Source organism: Sturnus vulgaris, chromosome 34, assembly GCF_052056855.1.
Source record: "Sturnus vulgaris isolate bStuVul1 chromosome 34, bStuVul1.hap1, whole genome shotgun sequence".
NCBI lineage: Eukaryota > Metazoa > Chordata > Aves > Passeriformes > Sturnidae > Sturnus > Sturnus vulgaris.
The window spans coordinates 187,105-208,504 of NC_142276.1; the positions used below are offsets into that span (position 1 = coordinate 187,105).

The window sequence follows — 21,400 nt, forward strand, 5'->3', positions numbered from 1 at the left end:
TAATCCCACCCGGGGGGGGTTCCGGGAGACCCCTCCCCACTTTTGGGGGCTCCGTTTGAGGACCCCGCCCCCAAATTTGGGACATTTCGAATTTAGACCCCTCCCCCAAATTTGCGCCCCCTCCTCAATTTGGGACCCCGAAGTTAAAGGGGAGGGTCCGGGAGACCCCTCCCCACCCCAGGGCCCTTTTTGGGACCCCTCCCCAAAATTTGAGACCCCTCTCAATGTTCGGCCGCCCCCTCCCCAATTTAGGACCCCCCCCCAAATTTGGGGAGACCCCGAAATTAGAAGGGGGGAGGGGGGGGGGTCCGGCCCCTCCTCCCAGCGCAGGAATTTGGGGAGGGGGCGCCGCTTTTGGGGCTCGGGGGGGTCCTAGGGGGGTCCCGGGGGTTTTGGGGGGTCCCGCGGATTTTGGGGGGGTCCCGGGGGGGGGGTCGCGGGGGGCGGGGCAGGGGGCGTGGCCTCGGCAGTGGCCGAGCCCTTATAAGGCCAAAAAATGCTGGAGCGGGGGGGGAGGGGCCGGAGCCCATCCCCCACCCCCGACCACGCCCCTCCCCCCTCCCCCCAAAATCCGCCCCCAAACCCCCCCAAACCGCGGGGCGCGGCCCCTCCCCCCCCCAAAACCCGCGCGAGGGGGGAGGGGAGCGGGGGAGACCCCGGGGGGATTTGGGGACACCCGGAAAGGCCCAAAGGGACCCCAAAAACGGGAACGGGAACTGGGGACGCCCCAAAAACCCCGGCAGAGACCCCAAAACCAGTAGTGGGAACTGGGGACACCCCAAAAACCCCAAAACCGTGAATGGAACTGGGGACACTCCGGACACCCCAAAAACCACAAAAGGGATTCGGGGACTCGTCCTGAGACCCCCAAAACCCCCAAAGGGACCCCCAAAAGCGACAGCGGGACCTGGGAACGTTCCCTGACACCCTAAAACCCCAACGGGGCCGTGGGGGCCACGCCCAGAGACCCCAAAAACCGCGCGGGGGCGGTGGGGCCACGCCCCAAAACCCCAAAACCCCAAAACCAGTAACAGGAACTGGGAACCAGCGCTGAGAGCACAGAAACGCTGCCGGGGTGTGGGGACACACCCTGGGACCCCAAACCCTCATGGGGACCCCAAAAGCCCCGGCAGGGTCCCTGGGACCCCCCCCTTGTCCCCCGTGTCCCTGTGGGGTGTCCCCAATCCCCGTGGGGTGTCCCCAATCCCTGTGGGGTGTCCCCAATCCCCGTGGGGTGTCCCCCCCATGTCCCGTTGTTCCCCCAGCCCCGACTCCTGTCCCTGATGTCCCCCCGTGTCCCTCTGGGTCCCCCGTTCCCCCCTGTCCCCTTATTGTCCCCAATACCCCAAACACCCCCTGATGTCCCCATTGTCCCCCAATGTCCCCATTGTCCCCGTTGTCCCCTGATGTCCCCAATGTCCCCATTGTCCCCAATGTCCCCCGATGTCCCCGTTGTCCCCGTGTCCCGCAGACAGCAAAGCCATCGTGGACGGGAACCTGAAGCTGATCCTGGGGCTGATCTGGACGCTCATCCTGCACTATTCCATCTCCATGCCCATGTGGGACGAGGAGGATGAGGAGGAGGCCATCGGCTGCTGGGCTGGATCCAGAACCGGCTGCCACAGCTGCCCATCACCAACTTCAGCAAGGACTGGCAGAGCGGGAGGGCACTGGGAGCACTGGTGGACAGCTGTGCCCCGGGTATGGGACACTGGGGACACTGGGAGCACTGGGGACACTGGGATGGGCACTGGGAGCACTGGGACGGGCACTGGGAGCACTGGTGGACAGCTGTGCGGCCGGGTATGGGACACTGGGGACACTGGGGACACTGGGGTGGGCACTGGGAGCACTGGGACGGGAACTGGGAGCACTGGGATGGGCACTGGGAGCACTGGTCGGGGTGACAGGAGTGTCACTGGTGGTCACTGCTCAGGGTGTCACTGGTGTCGCTGGTGTCGCTGGTCGGGGCGTCCCCGGTGTCGCCGGTGTCCCGGTGGGGGCTCACCCGTGTCCCTGTCCTGTCCCCAGGGCTCTGTCCCGACTGGGACTCGTGGGACCCGAGCCGCCCCGTGGACAACGCACGCGAGGCCATGCAGCAGGCGGACGAGTGGCTCGGCATCCCCCAGGTGACCCCTGGGGACACGGCCCTGGCCCCATCCCTGTCCCCTGTCCCCCCAGGTGACCCCTGGGGACACGGCCCCGGCCCTGTCCCCTGTCCCCTGTCCCCCCAGGTGACCCCTGGGGACACGGCCCCGGCCCCATCCCTGTCCCCTGTCCCCCCAGGTGACCCCTGGGGACACGGCCCCGGCCCCATCCCCGTCCCTCTGGGGCCGTTTCGGGGGGACACGAGGACCCCCAGCCCTCCCTGGTGTCCCCACGTCCCTGTCCCCAGGTGATCACCCCTCACCTGGGGGTGACACAGATCCCCCTGATGTCCCCTCACCTGGGGGGTGACACAGACCCCCCTGATGTCCCCTCCCCTGTCCCCAGGTGATCACCCCTCACCTGGGGGTGACACAGACCCCCCTGATGTCCCCTCCCCTGTCCCCAGGTGATCACCCCTCACCTGGGGGTGACACAGACCCCCCTGATGTCCCCTCCCCTGTCCCCAGGTGATCACCCCTCACCTGGGGGTGACACAGACCCCCCTGATGTCCCCTCCCCTGTCCCCAGGTGATCACCCCCGAGGAGATCGTGGACCCCAACGTGGACGAGCACTCGGTCATGACTTACCTGTCGCAGTTCCCCAAGGCCAAGCTCAAACCCGGGGCCCCCCTGCGCCCCAAACTCAACCCCAAGAAGGCCCGGGCCTATGGGCCAGGTGAGGGGGGGGGACCCAAAAACCCCCGGGACCCCCAAATGCGGGGGGTGGGTGGGATGGGAAATGGGGCTCCCCCTGCTCCCCAAACTCAACCCCAAAAATCCCCGGGGGCTCCGGGACCCCCAAATTTGGGGTTGGGGGATTTGGGGGGCGCTTTGGGGTGGGGGTTGGACCCCCCGCCCCCCCCATGGGATCCTGATGGGGCTGAGACCCCCCTGAGGGGTGACCAGGACCCCCAGGATGGGTTTGGGACCCCCAGGATGGGTTTGGGACCCTCTGGGGTCCCTGTGGGACCCTTTGGACTGGGGCTGGGACCACTTTTGGGTGGGTTTGGGACCCCCGAATTGAGTCTGGGGTCCCGCAGGGATCGAGCCCACCGGGGAACGTGGTGCAGCAGCTCGCTGAGTTTGGGGGGGATCAGTGGGTCTGGGAGCCCTTTGGGTGGTTTTGGGACCCCCGAATTGAGTGTGGGACCCCCGAATTGAGTCTGGGGTCCGCAGGGATCGAGCCCACCGGGAACGTGGTGCAGCAGCGCGCTGAGTTCACGGTGGAGACGATCAGCGCGGGCAGGGGGAGGTGCTGGTCTATGTGGAGGACCCCGACGGGCACCGAGAGGAGGTCTGGGGGCTTCGGGGGTCTTGGGGGGGCCCTCGGGGGGGTTTGGGGGATCTGGGGGGGGGTCCTCGGGGGGGTTTGGGGGGTCCTTGTGGGGGTTTTGGGGATCCCCGGGGGATTTTGGGGATCCCAGGGGGTCCTTGTGGGGATTTTGGGGATCCCCGGGGGATTTTGGGGATCCCAGGGGTCTTTGGGGGGATTTTGGGGTTCCTGCGGGGGTCTGACCCCCCGTGACCCCCTCCCAGGAATTTCGGGAGGTTTTTGGGGGAGCTTTTGGGGAGGATTTAGGGGCGGGGGGTCTCTCCCTGTTGGATTTGGGGTTATTTTCGGGAGTTTTTGGGGTGTTTGGGGTGAATTTTGGGGTCCCTGGGGAGGGGTCTGACCCCCGTGACCCCTCCCCAGGCCAAGGTCGTGGCCAACAACGACAAGAACCGAACGTTCTCCGTGTCTACGTGCCCAAAGTCACCGGCGTGCACAAGGTCTGGGGGCCCGGGGCGATTCTGGGGGTCCCCGGTTAATTTTGGGGGGGTCCCGTTTAATTTTGGGGGGGTTCCTGAATAATTCTGGCGGGAATTTAGGGGAATTTAGAAAATTTCGAAGGTCCCGAGATGTTTTTGGGGATCTTGACTCATTTTTGGAGGATCTCAATGGGTTTTCGGGGACTCCTGATTAATTTTGGGGGACCCCAATAAATTTTGGGGGACTCCTGATTAATTTTTGGAGTTCTGCATTAATTTTTGGGAGTCCAAGGCGTTTTTGGGCCAATCCCAAGGATGTTTTTGGGGCATTTTTGGGGTTGTTTCCTGCTTTTCAAAGCCCCCATTTCTCCCCCGAGTCCCCTCCTGTCCTGAGGCTTTTGAGAGTCAATTTTGGGGGGTCCCCACCTGCTGACCCCCCGGGTTTTGGGGCTCCCCGAGACATTTGGGCTGTCCCTGACCCGTTTTTGGGCAGTTCCGAATCATTTTTGGTTGCCGTTTTCGGGCTCCTCCCCCCCTTTCCATCCCCCCCATCCTCCTGGGATTTTTTTGGGGGGTCCCTCCCCGTGACCCCCGCCCGTTTTTTGGGGTCCCCCCGCAGGTGACGGTGCTGTTCGCGGGCCAGCACATCGCCAAGAGCCCGTTCGAGGTGCAGGTGGGGCGAGCGGCCGGGGACGCGGGGCGAGTGACGGCGTCGGGGCCGGGGCTGGAGCCGCTGGGCAACGTGGCCAACAAGAGCACGCACTTCGACATCTGCACGGCCGGTGCGGGGGAACGGGGGGCTTGGGGGGGCTTGGGGGGGTCTGGGGGGGCTTGGGGGGGTCTGGGGGTGGGTTGGGGGGTCCTGGGGGGGATTTAGAGGAGATTTGGGGGGATTTTGGGGGGGTTCTAGAGGGGATTTGGGGGAATTTGTGGTGGATTTGGGGGGTTCTGAGGGGATTTGAGGGGGACTTTGGGGGTCCTGGGGGACATTTTGGGGGGGCTCTGGAGGGGGCTTTGGGGGTGATTTAAGGGTGATTTGGGGATGTTTTGAGGGGATTTGGGGGGGCTCCAGAGGGGATTTGGGGGTGTTTTGTGAGGTCTTGGGGAAGATTTAGAGGAGATTTGGGGGCTCCTGGGGGGATTTTGGGGAATCTGGGGTCTCTGTGTGAATTTTGGGGATTTCCGTGCGATTTTTTGGGTGTCTCTCCCTGAATTTGAGGAGGGGTCTCTCTGTGTCTCCCCCCGTGCAGGGGCGGGCCCGGGGGAGGTGGGGGTCTCCATCGTGGACCCCAGCGGGCGCCGCGGGACCCCCGAGGCCGTGCTGGAGGACCGTGGGTCTGGGGGCTTCAGGTGCTCCTACAAACCCCAGAGCGAGGGGCTGCACCAGGTGCACGTCACCTTCGGGGGGGTGCCCATCCCCCGCAGCCCCTTCAGCGTCACCGTGGCCAAGGTGAGACCCCTCCCCAAATTCGGCCTCTCTGTGCTCTGAGCCCCCCAAATTCGGGGGTTTCTGTGTCCCTCCGCCCCAAAATTTGGGGTTTCTGTCCTTCAAACCCCCCAATTCGGGGGTCTCTGTCCTTCAAATTCCCCAATTTTGGGGTCTCTGTCCTTGCCAAGCTTCTGCCCCCTCCCCAGTTTGGGGTCTCTGGGGGTCCCTCTGCCCCTCCCAATTTTTGGGGTCTCTTTTGCCTTTTGGGGGTTCGGGGCTGTCGCTGCTTTTGCTGACTTTGCTTTTCTCTCTGTCCTCTCCCTCCCTGTCCGTCTGTCCTGTCCCTCTGTCTGTCCCCTCCTGTCCCTCTGTCCCCTCCTGTCCCTCTGTCCCCTCCTGTCCGTCTGTCCCGGAAGCGCCGCCCGGGGCCTCGTGGGGACCCCACTGACGGTGAGGGGGGGGCCTGGGGGGGAGTGGGGAGGGGTCCCCAAAACCCTTCTGACCCCCAAACCCCCAGAACTCCCCAAATCCCCCCAAATTCACCCAAAATTCCAAAATTTCCCCAAAATTCACCCAAAATCTCCCCCCAAAATTCACCCAAAATCTCCCCAAAAATCCCCCAAATTCCCCCAAACTCCAGAATCCCCCAGTGGGGGCTCCCCGGGACACCAGGAAGGCTCTGGGGGGGTTTGGGGTTCTGACCCCACCCCGAAATGAGTCTGGGGTCTCCCCGCTCCCGACCCTCTCCCCCTCCATCTCCCCGCCCTCCTCTGGGGATTTTCTGGGGATTTTTTTTTTCGGATTTTCCCGGTTTTTTTTTTTGTCTTTCCCGGGATTTTCGGGGCTCCCCGCCCCAGGGGGGGGTTTTGGGGTGCAGACCCCCCCCCTGAGCGCTCCGTGCCCCCCCCAGCCTGCACCCCCGGCGCGGTCCGGGCCGAGGGTCGGGGGCTGCAGCCCAAGGGGCTCCGCGTGAACGAACGCGCGGATTTCAAAGTGTTCACCAAGGGCGGCGGCAGCGGCGACCTCAAAGTCACCGTCAAGGGCCCCAGTGAGTGCGGGGGAAGAAACTGGGGAGGGGTCCCGGAACTCGGGGAGGGGTCCCGGAATTGGGGGAGGGGGTTTGGGGCAGTTTTGGGCGGATTTGGGGGGGTTTGAGGGGGTTTAGGGACACTGTAAAGGGATTTAGGGACAGCTCCTGTCCCCTCCCCAGGGGACCCAGTGAGTGCTGGGGGGGTAAGAAATTGGGGAGGGGTCCCTGGATTTGGGAGGGGTCCCTGGATTCCGTTTTTTGGGAATTCCCATTTTTTTCACGGGGGTCTGATCCCGATTTTCCTGGCCCCCCCCCCAGGGGATCCCAGATCCTGGAGCAGGAGGGTTTGGGGGCTGGAACCTTCGGGGTGCTCCCGTTTCTGTGGGGGTTTCTGTGGGATTTTTTTGGGGTTTTTTGAGGAAATTCCCATTTTTGGGGAATTTTTTGGGAAGATCCAAAGCCCTGGAGGATTCAGGCGGTGGGGTTTGGGGTGCTCCCCTTTTTGTGGGTTTTCCGTGGGATTTCGGTGTTTTTGTGGTCGGGTTTTTTTGGTGTTTTTTGTAGGATTTCGTTGGGGTTTTTTTGTTTTTTTGGGAATTCCCGGTTTTTTTGGGGGTCTGATCCCGGTTTTTGCCGCCCCCAGAGGGTGCCGAGGCCGTGAAGCAGAAGGATTTGGGGGATGGAACCTTCGGGCTCGAATATTTCCCCACCGTGCCCGGGAATTACTCGGTGGGAGTGACCTGGGGCGGGCAGCACGTGCCCCGCAGGTACTGGGGGCACTGGGGGGGACTGGGGGGGACTGGGAGGGGACTGGGGGGAACTGGGAGGGGATCTGGGGACACTGGAGGGGACTGGGATGGACCTGGGAGGGGACTGGGTGACCCCTGGTGACCATTGGTGGCAATTTGGAATTTTTGGGGCCATTTATTGGGGTTTTGGGAGTTGTTTTTGGGGTTCCCAGGGTGGTTTTTTTGGGCCGTTTTTGGGGTTCCCAGGGTGGTTTTTTGGGGCTGTTTTTGGGGTTCCCAGGGTGGTTTTTGGGGCCGTTTCTGGGGTTCCCAGGGTGGTTTTTTGGGGCCGTTTTTGGGGTGTCTGTGTCTCCCTGACCCCCCTGTGTCCCCCAGCCCGTTCGAGGTCACCGTGGCCCCCGAGGGCGGCGCCCCACCGGGTTCGGGCCTGGGGGCCCGGCCTGGAGGGGGGGGGTGGCCGGGAAGGCGGCGGATTTCATGGTGGAGGCCATCGGGGGACGACGTGGGGGACCCTCGGTGAGGGGAAACCGGGGGGTCTGGGGGGGATTTGGGGGGATTTGGGGGGTCAAGGCCATCGGGGACGACGTGGGGACCCTCGGTGAGGGGAAACCGGGGGGTCTGGGGGGGAATTTGGGGGGAACAAATAGAGATTTGGGGGGTCTTGGAGGGATTTTGGATTTCAAGGAGGTTTAGGGGAGGTTTCAGGGAGGTTTGGGAGGGTTTGCTGGGAACATTTGGGATTTTGGGGAGGATTTTGGGGGGATCCCCAATTTCCCCTGGTTTCTCAGTGGATTTCAGGTTTCCCATCACAGATCCCTGTTCCTCACCCCTATTGCCCGGTTTTTTCCCAGCACTCTCGGTGCATTTTCAGGTTTCCCATGATGGATTTTGGGTTTCTCATGATGGATTTTGGGTTTTCTCACCCCGTTCCGGTGTTTTTTGCAGGGTTCTCGGTGGATTATTCGTGTTTCTCACCCCGTTCCGGTGTTTTTTTGCAGGGTTCTCGGTGGATTATTCGAGTTTCTCTCACCCCTCGTTCCGGTGTTTTTTGCAGGGTTCTGGGTGGATTATTTTGGTTTTCTCACCCCGTTCCGGTGTTTTTTGCAGGGTTCTCGGTGGATTATTTTGGTTTTCTCACCCCGTTCCGGTGTTTTTTTGCAGGGTTCTCGGTGGATTATTCGTGTTTCTCACCCCGTTCCGGTGTTTTTTGCAGGGTTCTCGGTGGATTATTTTGGTTTTCTCACCCCGTTCCGGTGTTTTTTGCAGGGTTCTCGGTGGATTATTTTGGTTTTCTCACCCCGTTCCGGTGTTTTTTGCAGGGTTCTCGGTGGAGGGCCCCTCCCAGGCCCGCCTGGAGTGCGAGGACGGCGGGGACGGCTCGGGCCGGGTTCGGTACTGGCCGCAGGAGCCGGGGCTGTACGCGGTGCACGTTCTGTGCGACGGCACCGACATCAAGGGCAGCCCCTTCATGGCCCAGATCCGGCCCCACACTGGCGACTGCTTCCCTGAGAAGGTCAGGATTGACCCCAAAACCCTGCCAAAAATCCCACCCCAAAAATCCCTAAAACTCTGCCAAAAATCCCCTGAAACCCTGCTGAAACATCCCCAAAATCCTGCTAAAAAACCCCAAAATCCTGCCCCCAAACCCTGCCAAAAACCCTGCCAAAAATCCCCCTGAAACATCCCCCAAAACCCTGCCCCAAATCCTTCCCAGAATCCTGCCTCAAATCCTGCCCCAAATCCTGCCCCAAATCCTGCCTCAAATCCTGCCCCAAACCCCCAAAATCTTGACTGCAGTCGCCGCTGAATTCCCGGATTTTGCCCCCTCTCATTCCCGGTTTCTTTCCCCGTTCCCGGGGCCAGGTGCGGGCGCAGGGCCCGGGGCTGGAGCCCTCGGGGGTGCGGCTGAACCAACGCGCCGAGTTCAGCGTGGACGCGCGCCTGGGGGGCAGCGGCGACCTCAGCGTGCAGCTGCAGGTGGGCAGAGCCGGCCTGGGGACGGCGGGGGGCCCTGGGCGAGGTTTGGGGGGATTTGGGGGATTTTTCGGGGATTTTTGGGGGGTTTTCGGCTGGGTTCAGAGAGGGATTTTGGGTGGATGTTTGAGATTTTTTGGCTGTATTTGGGTGTATCCTGGGATGTATTTCGGGTGTATTTCGGCTGTATTTGGGTGTGTTCTCGGCTGTATTTTGTGGTGTATTTGGGTATATTTTGGGTGTATTATGGGCTATATTTATGTGTATTCTGGGCTGTATTTTTGGGGTGTATTTGGCTGTATTTGGGTGTATTTTGGGTGTATTTTGGGGTTTATTCCGGGTTGTATTTTTGGGGTGTATTTTGGGGTTTATCCCGGGCTGTGTTTTGGGGTGTATTTGGGTGTATTTTGGGGTTTATTCCGGGCTGTATTTTGGGTGTATTTTGGGGTTTATTCCGGGCTGTATTTGGGTGTATTTTGGGGTTTATTCCGGGCTGTGTTTTGGGGTGTATTTGGGTGTATTTTGGGGTTTATTCCGGGCTGTATTTTTGGGTGTATTTTGGGGTTTATTCCGGGCTGTATTTGGGTGTATTTTGGGTGTATTTTGGGGTTTATTCCGGGCTGTATTTTGGGGTGTATTTGGGTGTATTTTGGGGTTTATTCCGGGCTGTATTTGGGTGTATTTTGGGTGTATTTTGGGGTTTATTCCGGGCTGTATTTGGGTGTATTTTGGGGTTTATTCCGGGCTGTGTTTTGGGGTGTATTTTGGGTGTATTTTGGGGTTTATTCCGGGCTGTATTTGGGTGTATTTTGGGGTTTATTCCGGGCTGTATTTTGGGGTTTATTCCGGGCTGTATTTTGGGTGTATTTTGGGGTTTATTCCGGGCTGTATTTTGGGTGTATTTTGGGGTTTATTCCGGGCTGTGTTTTTGGGTGTATTTTGGGGTTTATTCCGGGCTGTATTTGGGTGTATTTTGGGGTTTATTCCGGGCTGTGTTTTTGGGTGTATTTGGGTGTATTTTGGGTGTATTTTGGGGTTTATCCCGGGCTGTGTTTCGGGGCTCCTGAGCCGTTCTGGCCCCCAGGACGCCGAGGGCAGCCCGGTGGAGGTGGAGGTGAAGGACAACGGGAACGGCACCTTCAGCTGCTCCTACAGCCCCAAGAAAGCCGTGAAACACACGGCCATGGTGGCCTGGGGGGGCGTCAACATCCCCCAGAGCCCCTTCCGGGTGAGCGGCAACGGCAGAGAAAACGGAATTGGGGAGGGGGAGCGGGGGATGAGAGAGAAAAATAAAAATGGGAAAGGGGAGGGGGAAAATGAACCAGAAAAAACAAAATTGGGAAATTAGGAGGGGAGGAATGAGACAGAAAAACAAAATTGGGAATTGGGGAGGGGGTATGACCCAAAAAAACCCCAAATTGGGAATTGGGGGGGAATAAATGTCCCAAAAACCCCCAAAATTGGGATTCTGGGGGGGCTTGGAGGGGAAAAAGGTCCCCAAAACTCTGGGGGTGTCCTCCCGACTTTGGGGTTTCTGGGTTCCTCAGGGGATCCTACATCTGGTTTTTCGTGGGTGCTCAATCCCAGTTGTGGATTTTTGGGGTGTCCTGGGGTCTCTCCCCGTTTCGGGGTCCCCGCTGACCCCTCTGTCCCGCAGGTGGGGGTGGGCCCGGGCAGTCACCCCCACAAGGTCAAAGTTTTCGGGCCGGGCGTGGCCAAGAGCGGCCTCAAGGCCCTGGAGCCGACGTTCTTCACCGTGGACTGCACCGAGGCCGGCCAGGGTGGGGCTGGGGGCGACTGGGGGGGCCGGGGGGGGTTTGGGGAGCATTTGGGGGGATTTGGGGGGGATTCTGGGGGAATTGGGGAGGGTTGGGGGGGATTTTGGGGGGATTTGGGAGGGTTGGGGGTGATTTTGGGGAGGGTTGGGGGAATCCTGGGGAAATTGGTGGGATTTGGGGGGATTTTGGGGGGATTTGGGAGAGTTTAGGGTGGATTTGGGGGGGGATTTTTAGGGGCCGGTTTTGGGTTCCTGGTGGATTCCCGGGGAGGTTTTTGGGATCCCAGCAGTCCCCGCAGTATTTTGGGGGTCCTGGGGGGATTTTGGGGGTCCCTGAGCCCTTTGCGCCCCCCAGGTGACGTCAGCATCGGCATCAAGTGCGCGCCGGGCGTGGTGGGCCCGGCCGAGGCCGACCTGGACTTCGACATCATCAGGAACGACAACGACACCTTCACGGTGAAATACACGCCCAAGGGCGCGGGGCTGCACACCATCATGGTGCTGTTCGCCGGCCAGGTGGGGCTGGGGGCTTCACGGGGGGGCTGGGGGAGCTGGGGGCATCACGGGGGGCTGGGAGTTCAGGGGAGTTTGGGGGGATTTGGGTCAGGGGGCTGCACACCATCATGGTGCTGTTCGCCGGCCAGGTGGGGCTGGGGGCTTCACGGGGGGCTGGGGGGGATCTCGGGGGTCTCAGGGGGGTCCCTGACCCCTCTGTGTCCCCCCCAGGCCACCCCCAGCAGCCCCATCCGGGTCAAGGTGGACCCGGCCCACGACGCCAGCAAGGTCAAGGCTGAGGGGCCCGGCCTGAGCCGCTCCGGTGGGTCTGGGGGCTTCGGGGGGGCTGGGGGGGCGTTTGGGGTCCTGGGGGGGCTTGGAATTTCTGGGGGGTTCTTTGGGTATTTGGGATTTTTGGGGGGATATCTGACTGAGATTTGGGGTTTTTTGGGGGGGATTCTTTTGGAATTTGTGATTTTTCTGGGGGTGTCTAACAGGGATCTTGGGGATTTTTGGAGGTGTCTGACGGGGATCTTGGGGATTTTGGGGTCCCCCAGGTGTGGAGCTGGGCAAGCCCACCCATTTCACGGTGAACACCAAGGGTGGGGGCAGGGCTGCCCTGGACGTGCAGGTGACGGGGCCGGGCAAGGGCGAGGCCGTGAAGGACCTGCAGGTGACAGACAACCACGATGGCACCCACACGGTCACCTACACACCTGTGCAGCAGGTGAGCACCCTAAAAACACCCCAAAAACTGCCTCTGTGACCTGAAAAATCCCATAAAACACCTGAAACTCCCAGAGCACCCCCTGAAACCCCAAACCCCACCTGGCTCAGCTCAGGGGGGTCCCCAAATCCCGGCCCCCCCTGAGCCCGCTGTGCCCCCCAGGGGAATTTGGGGGTGTCGGTGACCTACGGGGGGGACCCCATCCCCAAGAGCCCCTTCAGCGTCGGGGTCAGCCCCGGGATGGACCTGGGCAAGATCAAAATCTCCGGCCTGGACGACAGTAAGGGGGGACGGGGGGCTGGGACTGGGGGGGCTCTGGGGATTGGGGGGACCCCTGGGACTGGGGGGGCTCCGGGGATTGGGGGGGCTCCGGGGATTGGGGGAGCCCCGGGGATTGGGGGGCCAGAGAGTCCCCAGGGTTTGGGGGGTTTTGGGTTTGGGAGGTTTTGGGGTTGGGGGCGTCTCTGGGTTTAGGGGAGTCCTCTGAGTTTGGGGGATTTGGGGGTTCCCTGATCCGGATTTTGGGGGGCATTTTGGGGTTCCCTGTCCTTGATTTGGGGACCCATCCCTCCCTGATTTCACGATTCTGGGGGAATTTGGGGTTCCCTGTCCCTAGTTTCATCATTCTGTGTTATTTTGAGGTTCTCTGTCCCCCATTCTGGGGCTCCCTGTCCCCCATTTTGGGATTCTGGGTTATTTCGGGGCTCCCTGTCCCATTCTGGGGCTCCCTGTCCCCATTTCGGGGCTCCCTATCCCCATTCTGGGGCTCCCTGTCCCCATTTCGGGGCTCCCTGTCCCATTTCGGGGCTCCCTGTCCCATTCTGGGGCTCCCTGTCCCATTCTGGGGTTCCCTGTCCTCATTTCGGGGCTCCCTGTCCCATTTCGGGGCTCCCTGTCCCCCATTCTGGGGCTCCCTGTCCCATTTTGGGGCTCCCTGTCCCCATTTTGGGGCTCCCTGTCCCCATTTCGGGGCTCCCTGTCCCACTTTGGAGCCCCCTCCCCACGGCTCGTCGCTGTCCCCCGCAGAGCTGGAGGTGGGCAAGGCTCAGGAGTTCACGGTGAAGGCCAAGGGCGCGGGGGGCCAGGGCAAGGTGGGCGCGCGGATCGTGGGCCCGTCGCGGAAGGCGCTGCCGTGCACGGTGGAGCCGAGCGCCGACGGCAGCGCCGTGCGCTTCGTGCCGCGCGACGAGGGCCCCCACAGCGTGGAGGTCACCTACGACGGCGTCCCCGTGCCCGGCAGCCCCTTCCCCGTGGAGGTGGTGCCGCCCACGGACCCGTCCAAGGTCAGCCGGGGCTTTTGGGGGGCTTTGGGGGGTGTGGGTCCCAACCCAACTCAATTCAACCCAACCGAACTCAATTCAACCCAACTCAACCCAACCCAACACAACTGAACCCAACTCAATTCAACCCAACTCAACCCAACTCAATTCAACCCAACACAACCCAACCCAACCGAACTCAATTCAACCCAACTCAACTCAACCCAACCTAACTCATCCCAACCCAACCCAAAACAACCCAACTCAATCCAACCTGACTCATCCCAACCAATCCAACCCAACTCAACCCAACCCAACCCAACTCAATCCAACCCAATGTGACTCAAGCCAACCTTCCCCTCCCCACAGGTCCGTGCCTTCGGCCCCGGTCTCCAGGGGGGCCTGGCGGGGGTTCCGGCGCCGTTCACCATCGACACCAAAGGCGCCGGCACGGGCGGTTTGGGCCCTGACCGTGGAGGGGCCCTGCGAGGCCAAAATCGAGTGCCAGGACAACGGCGACGGCACCTGCTCCGTGTCCTACCTGCCCACGGAGCCCGGCGACTACAACATCAACATCCTCTTCGCCGGCACGCACATCCCGGGCTCGCCGTTTCCGCGCCCCCCATCCGGCCGAAATTCGACCCTTCCAAGGTCACCTGCGAAGGGGCCGGGCTTGGAGAAGGCCACGGCCGGGCAGCCGGGGCGGTTCCGGGTGGACTGCAGCCGCGCGGGCACGGCCGAGCTCACCATCGGCATCGCCTCGGAAGCCGGCGCGCGGGCGGAGGTGAGGGTGGAGGAGAACGGCGACGGCATCTACACCATCGCCTACACGCCGCGCAGCGCCGGCGGTGCACACCGTCACCGTGGAGTACGGCGGGCAGCCCGTGCCGCACTTCCCCAGCACCGTGCGCGTGGAGCCCGCGCCGGCCGCCGTGGACACGGCCGGCATCAAGGTGTACGGGCCCGGCGTGGAGGGGAAGGGTGAGTCTGGGCTGGGCGGAAGGGTTGGGTTGGGATGGGTTGGGTGGGATGGATTGAGTTGAACTGGGTTGGGTTGAGTTTGATTTTATTGCGTTGGGATGGATTTGGTTGGGTTGAGTTGGGTTGGGTTGGGTTGAGATGGGATGAGTTTGGTTTGATTGTGTTGGGATGGGTTGAGTTGGGGTGGGATGGATTGAGTTGGGTTGAGTTGGGTTGGGTTGAGATGAGTTGGGTTGGGCTGAGTTTGGTTTGATTGTGTTGGGATGGGTTGAGTTGGGTTGAGATGAGTTGGGTTGGGTTGAGATGAGTTGGGTTGGGTTGAGTTGGGTTGGGTTGGGTTGAGTTCATTTGGGTTCAGTTGGGTTGGAAGAAGCCCCCATTGACCCCAGCCCTGCCCCCCACCCCAGGCGTGTTCCGCGAGGCCGTCACGGAGTTCGAGGTGGACGCCCGGGCCGTGGCCAAGGCCGGCGGGTGCCCACGTCAAGGCCCTGGTGTCCAACCCCTCCGGAAACGTCACCGAGACCTTCGTGGAGGACCGGGGTGACGGCACCTACCACGTGGAGTACACGCCCTACGAGGAGGGTGAGCGCCCGCCGCGCACCCCGGGGCCCTGGGGGGCATTTGGGGGGATTTTGGGGGATTCAGAGGGATTTGGGGGACTTTGGGTGGGACTTTGAGGGATTTGGTACATTTTGAGAGATTTGGTGGATTTGGGGAGGAATTTTCATGGATTTGATGGTTTTTGGGTGGGATTTGGTGGATTCTGAGGGAATTGGTGAATTTGGGGTGGGATTGGGTTGGGATTTCCAGGGATTTGGTGAATTTTGGGGCGGGATTCTGAGGGATCCGGGGGTCCCCCTCAGGCCTGCACACCGTGGACGTGACCTACGGGGGGTCCCCGGTGCCGCTGAGCCCCTTCCGTGTCCCCGTCACCGAGGGCTGTGACCCCAGCCGGGTCCGCGTGCACGGCCCGGGCATCCAGAGCGGCACCACCAACCAACCCAACAAATTCACCGTGGAGACCCGGTGAGAGCCAAATCCTGATGGGAATCCCCAAAATCCCGACGGGAAACCCCAAAATCCCAGTGGGAATCCCCAAAATCCCGACGGGAAAACCCAAAATCCCGATGGGAATCCTCAAAATCCCGACGGGAATCCCCAAAATCCCGATGGGAAACCCAAAATCCCGATGGGAAACCCCAAAATCCCACCAGGAACACCAAAATCCCGATGGGAATCCTCAAAATCCCAGTGGGAACCCCAAAATCCCAGTGGGAACACCAAAATCCCGATGGGAATCCCCAAAATCCCGACGGGAATCCCCAAAATCCCGACGGGAATCCCCAAAAATCTGGCCAGAAATCCTCAGAATCTCAACAGGAATCCTCAAAATCCTGGTTGGAATCTCCTTCCCGTGACCCCTAATCTCCCCTCTCCATGACCCCAAATCCCATTTCCCAACCCCCCCCCCCCCCGTGCTGACCCCACCCCCGTGTTGCAGCGGGGCCGGCACCGGGGGGCTGGGGCTGGCCGTGGAGGGCCCCTCGGAGGCCAAGATGTCGTGCACGGACAACAAGGACGGCAGCTGCTGTGTGGAGTACACCCCGTACGAGCCCGGCACCTACAGCCTCAACGTCACCTACGGCGGCCACCAGGTCCCCGGTGAGCGCCGCCGGCTCTCTGGGGAACCTGGGGGGTTGGGGGAATTTTTTGGTGATTTTTTGGGGTTTTTTTGTGGAATTTTTGCTGATTTTTTGGAGATTTTTTTGCTGATTTTTTGGGGAATCTTAAAGGATTTTTTGGGAATTTTCCCGGATCTTTGTGACATTTCCCTAACTGGCGTTTCCCCTCTCCCCACACGCCGAATTCCCGTTTTCCCGGGCAGGGAGCCCGTTCCAGGTGCCGGTGTCGGACGTGGTGGACGCGTCCCGCGTGTCCTGCGGGGGCCCCGGGCTCACCCCCGGCCACGTCCGCTGCCAACGTCCCCCAGACCTTCACCGTGGACACGGCCAAGGCCGGGGTGGCCCCGCTGGACGTCAAAGTGCAGGGCCCCAAAGGTCAGCGGCGCGCTGGGGGGATTTTGGGGGAGTTTGGAGGAGGTTTTAGTGGGATTTTGGCGGGTTTCAGACAGGGTTTGGTGGGGTTTAGAGGATTTTGGGGAGGGTGTTTTGTGGGATTTTGAGAGGTCTCCAGGGAATTCTGTGAGATTTTGGGACCACCCCACATTTACCATCTCTGTGACGTTTTCCCCTCTCCTCCCCCACGTTTTTCTGCCGCTCTCCTTTTAAGCCATGCCGGCTCTTTCTGCTCGCCCCGAACCCCCCGCAAACCCCCTAAAAATCCCCGTTATGCCCCCGGGCAGGGATCGTGGAGCCCTGTGGACATCGCGGACAATGGGGACGGCACCCAGCGCGTGTCCTACGTGCCGTCCCGCGAGGGTCCCTACAGCATCTCCGTGCGCTACGGCGACCACGAGGTGCCCGCAGGTCGGTGCTGCCTGGGGGCGTTTTGGGGCGGCTCCTCGGGGGCTTTGGGGCGATCCTGACCCCAAATCCTCCCCGCAGCCCTTTCAAGGTGAAGGCTCTGCCCACCCACGACGCCAGCAAGGTGCGGGCGAGCGGCCCCCGGGCTCAACACGACCGGCGTGCCGGCCAGCCTGCCCGTGGAGTTCACCATCGACGCCAAGGACGCCGGCGAGGGGCTGCTGGCCGTGCAGATCACGGTGCCCGGGGGCTTCGGGGGGCTCGGGGGGATGAGTTTTGGGGGGTTTGGGGACGCTGGGAAGGGTCGGAGGGGTTTGGTTTTGGTGGTTGGTTGGAGATTTGTGGCGGCGGTTGGGAATGGAGGTGGAGATTTTTGTCAGCCCAGCCCCGCCCCACAGCCCCTAAATCCCATTTTTCCCCCCAAAACCCACCCCACATCCTTAAATCCCATTGTTTCCCCCCACCCCACAGCCCCTAAATCCCATTTTTTCCCCCAGACCCACCCCACATCCTTAAATCCCATTGTTTTCCCCCCACCACTCACATTCCTAAGTCCCATTTTTTCCCTCCTCAAATCCACCCTACACTCCCTAATTCCTGTTTTTTTCTCCCCCACAACCTCACCTCACGTTCCCTAATTCCCATCGTTTATCTCTAACCTCACCCATTTCTACCACACCAGCTGCCAAAATTCCCACTTTTCCCCTCAGGAAAAAAACTTTTCCCCTCAGGATCTCAAGGGAGCCTGACCCCACCCGGGCGCTCTGAGTCCTAAAATCCAGCCTCACACCCCAAAAACCACCAAAATTCTGATTTTTTCCACCTCCCAACCACTAAAATTCCCATTCTCACCTCATCAGCTGCCAAAATTCCCACTTTTTCCCCTCAGGAAAAAACTTTTCCCCTCAGGGTTTCAAAGGGAAACCCAAGGGAGCTTGACCCCAAACCCACCCGGGTGCTCTGGAGTCCTTTTTGCCAGCCCTAAAATCCAGCCTCACACCCCAAAACCGCCAAAATTCGGATTTTTTTCCACCTCCCAAACACTAAAATTCCCATTCTGGCCTCATCAGCTGCCAAAATTCCTACTTTTTCCCCTCAGGAAAAAACTTTTCCCCTCAGGATCCCAAGGGAGCCTGACCGCACGCGGGCGCTCTGAGTAATAAAATCCTTTTTCCTAGTCATAAAATCCAACCCCACACCCCAAAACAGCGAAAATTCTGTTTTTTCCACTTCCCAACCACTAAAATTCCCATTCTCGCCTCATCAGCTGCCAAAATTTCCACTTTTTCCCCTCAGGAGAAAACTTTTCCCCTCAGGATTCCGAACGGAAGCTTAAGGGAGAGCTTGACCCCACCCGGGCACTCTGGGATCCTTTTTCCCAGCCCTAAAATCCAACCCCACACCCCAAAAACCACCCAAATTTCCCGTTCTCACCTCACTAACGGACGAAATTCCTGCTTTTTCCCCTCAGGATCCCGAGGGGAAGCCCAAGAAAGCCTCGATCCGGGACAACCAGGACGGCACCTACACCGTGTCCTATGTGCCGGACATGACGGGGCGCTACACGATCCTCATCAAATACGGGGGGGATGAAATCCCTTATTCCCCTTATCGCATCCGGGCCGTGCCCACCGGCGACGCCAGCAAGTGCACGGTCACCGGTGAGCCCCGAGACGGGGGAAAACCCCCAAAACTGGGAGAAAAACACGGCAGAAACGGGAAAAAAACACGCTAAAAATAACAAGGGAACCCCCCTCCCTCCCCCCCCAAAATGGGGGATACCACCTGAGGAATGGGAGAAACCATCGCGAAAACCCCCTCAGGAGAGAGGGGGGGGCACAACCCTGCGGGGAAAGGGGCACGGCTGCACTGAGGGGGGGCGGCTTGGGGGCGTTTCGGGGGATTTTTCGGGGGGTTTTGAGGGGTTTTGGGGTCTCACGGCTGTGTCTCACTGGATTTCTTGCTTCTCTGCCCACCCCACCCCACGCCCACCCCCCCACGCCCCCCCCACGCCCCCCACGCTGTAGTTTCCATCGGAGGTCACGGCTTAGGTAAGAGCACGGCTTGGTCTGGGGGGGGAGCATGGCCTGGACCCCCCCCGTGCACCCCAAAATCGAGACCCCGCACCCCAAAAATGTCCCTGCATGGGGGGGGGGGGGGGGGCGGGGGTTGGGAGGGGTTTGGGGTGGGAGGGACCCAAGGTAAAGAACCCAAAAAAAGACACCTGGGACCCCCCTCAAATTACTGCTGAGGGAGCCCCAAACTCAATTAATGATGAGGACCCCCCTCAAAATTAATGATCCGAGAGCCCCAGACTCAGTTAATGATGGGGGACCCCCCAAAATTACTGCTGAGGCAGCCCCAGGTTGAATTAATGATGGGAGACCCACCCAGTTTAATGATGGGATGATCTCAATTAATGATGCTTCCCCCCAAAATTAATGATGGGAGACTGCCCGAAATTAATGAGAGACCTCCATGATCTCAATTAATGAAGGGACCCCCACGACCTCAATTAATGAGGGACCCCCCTGATAAACCCATTCCTGGGGTCCCCAGTGGATCCCATTTTGGGGTTCCTTGCCCCATTTGGGGTTTCCTTGCCCCATTTTGGATTTCCTAGCCCAGATTTGGGGTTTCCTTGCCCCATTTTGGGGTTTCCTAGCCCAGATTTGGGGTTTCCTGGCCCCATTTTGGGGTTCCTGGCCCCATTTGGGGTTTCCTTGCCCCATTTGGGGTTTCCTAGCCCAGATTTGGGGTTTCCTGGCCCAGATTTGGGGTTTTCCTTGCCCCATTTGGGGTTTCCTAGCCCAGATTTGGGGTTTCCTGGCCCAGATTTGGGGTTTCCTTGCCCCATTTGGGGGTTTCCTAGCCCAGATTTGGGGTTTCCTGGCCCCGTTTGGGGTTTCCTGGCCCCGTTTGTGACCCCGGGCTCCCTCAGGGCCAGGCCTGGGCCCCACCATCCAGCTGGGCGAGCAGACCGTGATCACGGTGGACGCCAAGGCCGCGGGCAAGGGCAAGGTGACGTGCTCGGTGTGCACACCTGACGGCTCCGAGGTGGACGTGGACGTGGTGGAGAACCCCGACGGCACCTTTGACATCTTCTACACGGCCCCCCAGCCCGGCAAAATACGTCATCTGTGTCAGGTTCGGGGGGGAGCACATCCCCAACAGCCCCTTCCAGGTCATGGTGAGTGACACTGGGGGGAAAACGGGGGGAAAATGGGAAAAAACGGGGGGGAAAATGGGAATTATGGGGGTAAAAATGGGAATTATGGGGGTGAAAATGGGAATTATGGGGGGGAGCACGTCCCCAACAGCCCCTTCCAGGTCATGGTGAGTGACACTGGGGAGGAAAAGGGGGGGAAATGAGGAAGAAATGGGGAAAATGAGGTGCAAAGTGGGATTTATTGAGTGTTATGGGGTGGACTGGGGGGAAAGTGATGAAATATGGGGGAAAATGGGGTGAAAAATGGGGCAAGACTGGGAATTGTGAGGATGATGGGGTGGAAATGATGAAATTGGGTCTGGGGGGGTTTTTGGGGCGCTCTGACCCTCGGTGCCCCCCCAGGGCCACGGACCGGCCACTGCTGGGGGTCAACGGGCTGGACATGGCCGGGCTGAGACCCTTCGACCTCGTCATCCCCTTCACCATCAAGAAGGGCGAGATCACGGGTGAGGGGGGGCTGGGGGGACCCCGAAAACTGCCCAAAAACTGATCCAGAACAGCTCCGAAATCGGCCCCAAAATACAAAAAAAAAAATCGGTTCAAAATACCGCAGAATAGGCCTGAAAATGCCTCAAAATCGGCCCCAAAATCCCTTCAATTCAGCCCCCAAAAATCAGCCTCAAAACCAGCCCAAAAACATCTCAAAATTGGCCCAAAAAATACCACAAAATCACCCTTAAAATTAGCCCCGAAATATCTCAAAATCCTCCCAAAATTACCTCAAATTCAGCCCCAAAACCAGCCCAAGAATGCCCCAAAATAGCTCAAAATGAGCCCAGAAATCCCTCTGAGTGTCCCCAGGTGTCCCAGGTGTCCCCGGTGACGCCAGGTGTGTCCCCAGGTGAGGTGAGGATGCCCTCGGGCAAGGTGGCCACCCCGGACATCACGGACAACAAGGACGGCACGGTGACCGTGCGCTTCGCCCCCAGCGAGGCCGGGCTGCACGAGATGGACATTCGGTGTGACAGCATCCACATCCCTGGTACGGGGGGATTCGGGGGGATTCGGGGGGATTCGGGGGGATTCGGGGTGTCTGGAACCCCGGGGGAGCAGCCAGGAGTGAGTTTTGGGGGGATTTGGGGGGGATTTTGGGGTTTTTTTTGGGGGGGTTTTGGCCGCACGAGATGGATGCTCGCTGTGACAGCATCCACATCCCTGGTACCCGGATTTGGGGGATTTTGGGGGGATTCTGGTGGATTTTTTTTGGGGGGACATTTGGGGATTTTTTAATTGTTATTTGGGGATTTGTTACCTTGTTTGGGGATTTTTTGTATTTATTTATTTGTTTGTTTGTTTGTTTACTGGGATTTTTTGGGGGATTCTGGGAGTGTTTTCCTCCCCCCGCACCAATTGTCCGTGGATTTCAGGGT

General features: G+C 60.1%; 1 protein-coding gene across 1 annotated transcript in view; it reads left to right on the top strand.

Moving 5' to 3' along the window:
- Positions 1 to 1,436: 1,436 nt before the first annotated feature.
- Positions 1,437 to 21,400, top strand: part of FLNA (filamin A) — a gene marked incomplete at its 3' end in the record, with an annotated part of 28,022 nt that continues 8,058 nt past the window's right edge. The window contains 43 exon segments of the mRNA XM_088155083.1: positions 1,437 to 1,585; positions 1,588 to 1,701; positions 2,032 to 2,129; positions 2,677 to 2,824; positions 3,325 to 3,384; positions 3,387 to 3,442; positions 3,842 to 3,884; positions 3,887 to 3,918; positions 4,517 to 4,679; positions 5,148 to 5,347; positions 6,218 to 6,374; positions 7,000 to 7,123; positions 7,481 to 7,514; positions 7,516 to 7,551; positions 7,553 to 7,591; positions 7,676 to 7,703; positions 8,425 to 8,618; positions 8,969 to 9,082; positions 10,164 to 10,307; positions 10,737 to 10,860; positions 11,212 to 11,372; positions 11,583 to 11,673; positions 11,909 to 12,078; positions 12,241 to 12,358; positions 13,105 to 13,361; positions 13,707 to 13,802; positions 13,804 to 14,172; positions 14,174 to 14,318; positions 14,726 to 14,787; positions 14,789 to 14,900; positions 15,182 to 15,344; positions 15,820 to 15,980; positions 16,204 to 16,292; positions 16,294 to 16,406; positions 16,692 to 16,796; positions 16,874 to 16,940; positions 16,942 to 17,040; positions 18,273 to 18,462; positions 18,829 to 18,852; positions 19,743 to 19,927; positions 19,929 to 19,990; positions 20,373 to 20,476; positions 20,872 to 21,012. Of these exon segments, the coding sequence (XP_088011209.1) occupies positions 1,444 to 1,585; positions 1,588 to 1,701; positions 2,032 to 2,129; positions 2,677 to 2,824; positions 3,325 to 3,384; positions 3,387 to 3,442; positions 3,842 to 3,884; positions 3,887 to 3,918; positions 4,517 to 4,679; positions 5,148 to 5,347; positions 6,218 to 6,374; positions 7,000 to 7,123; positions 7,481 to 7,514; positions 7,516 to 7,551; positions 7,553 to 7,591; positions 7,676 to 7,703; positions 8,425 to 8,618; positions 8,969 to 9,082; positions 10,164 to 10,307; positions 10,737 to 10,860; positions 11,212 to 11,372; positions 11,583 to 11,673; positions 11,909 to 12,078; positions 12,241 to 12,358; positions 13,105 to 13,361; positions 13,707 to 13,802; positions 13,804 to 14,172; positions 14,174 to 14,318; positions 14,726 to 14,787; positions 14,789 to 14,900; positions 15,182 to 15,344; positions 15,820 to 15,980; positions 16,204 to 16,292; positions 16,294 to 16,406; positions 16,692 to 16,796; positions 16,874 to 16,940; positions 16,942 to 17,040; positions 18,273 to 18,462; positions 18,829 to 18,852; positions 19,743 to 19,927; positions 19,929 to 19,990; positions 20,373 to 20,476; positions 20,872 to 21,012 (5,134 nt within the window).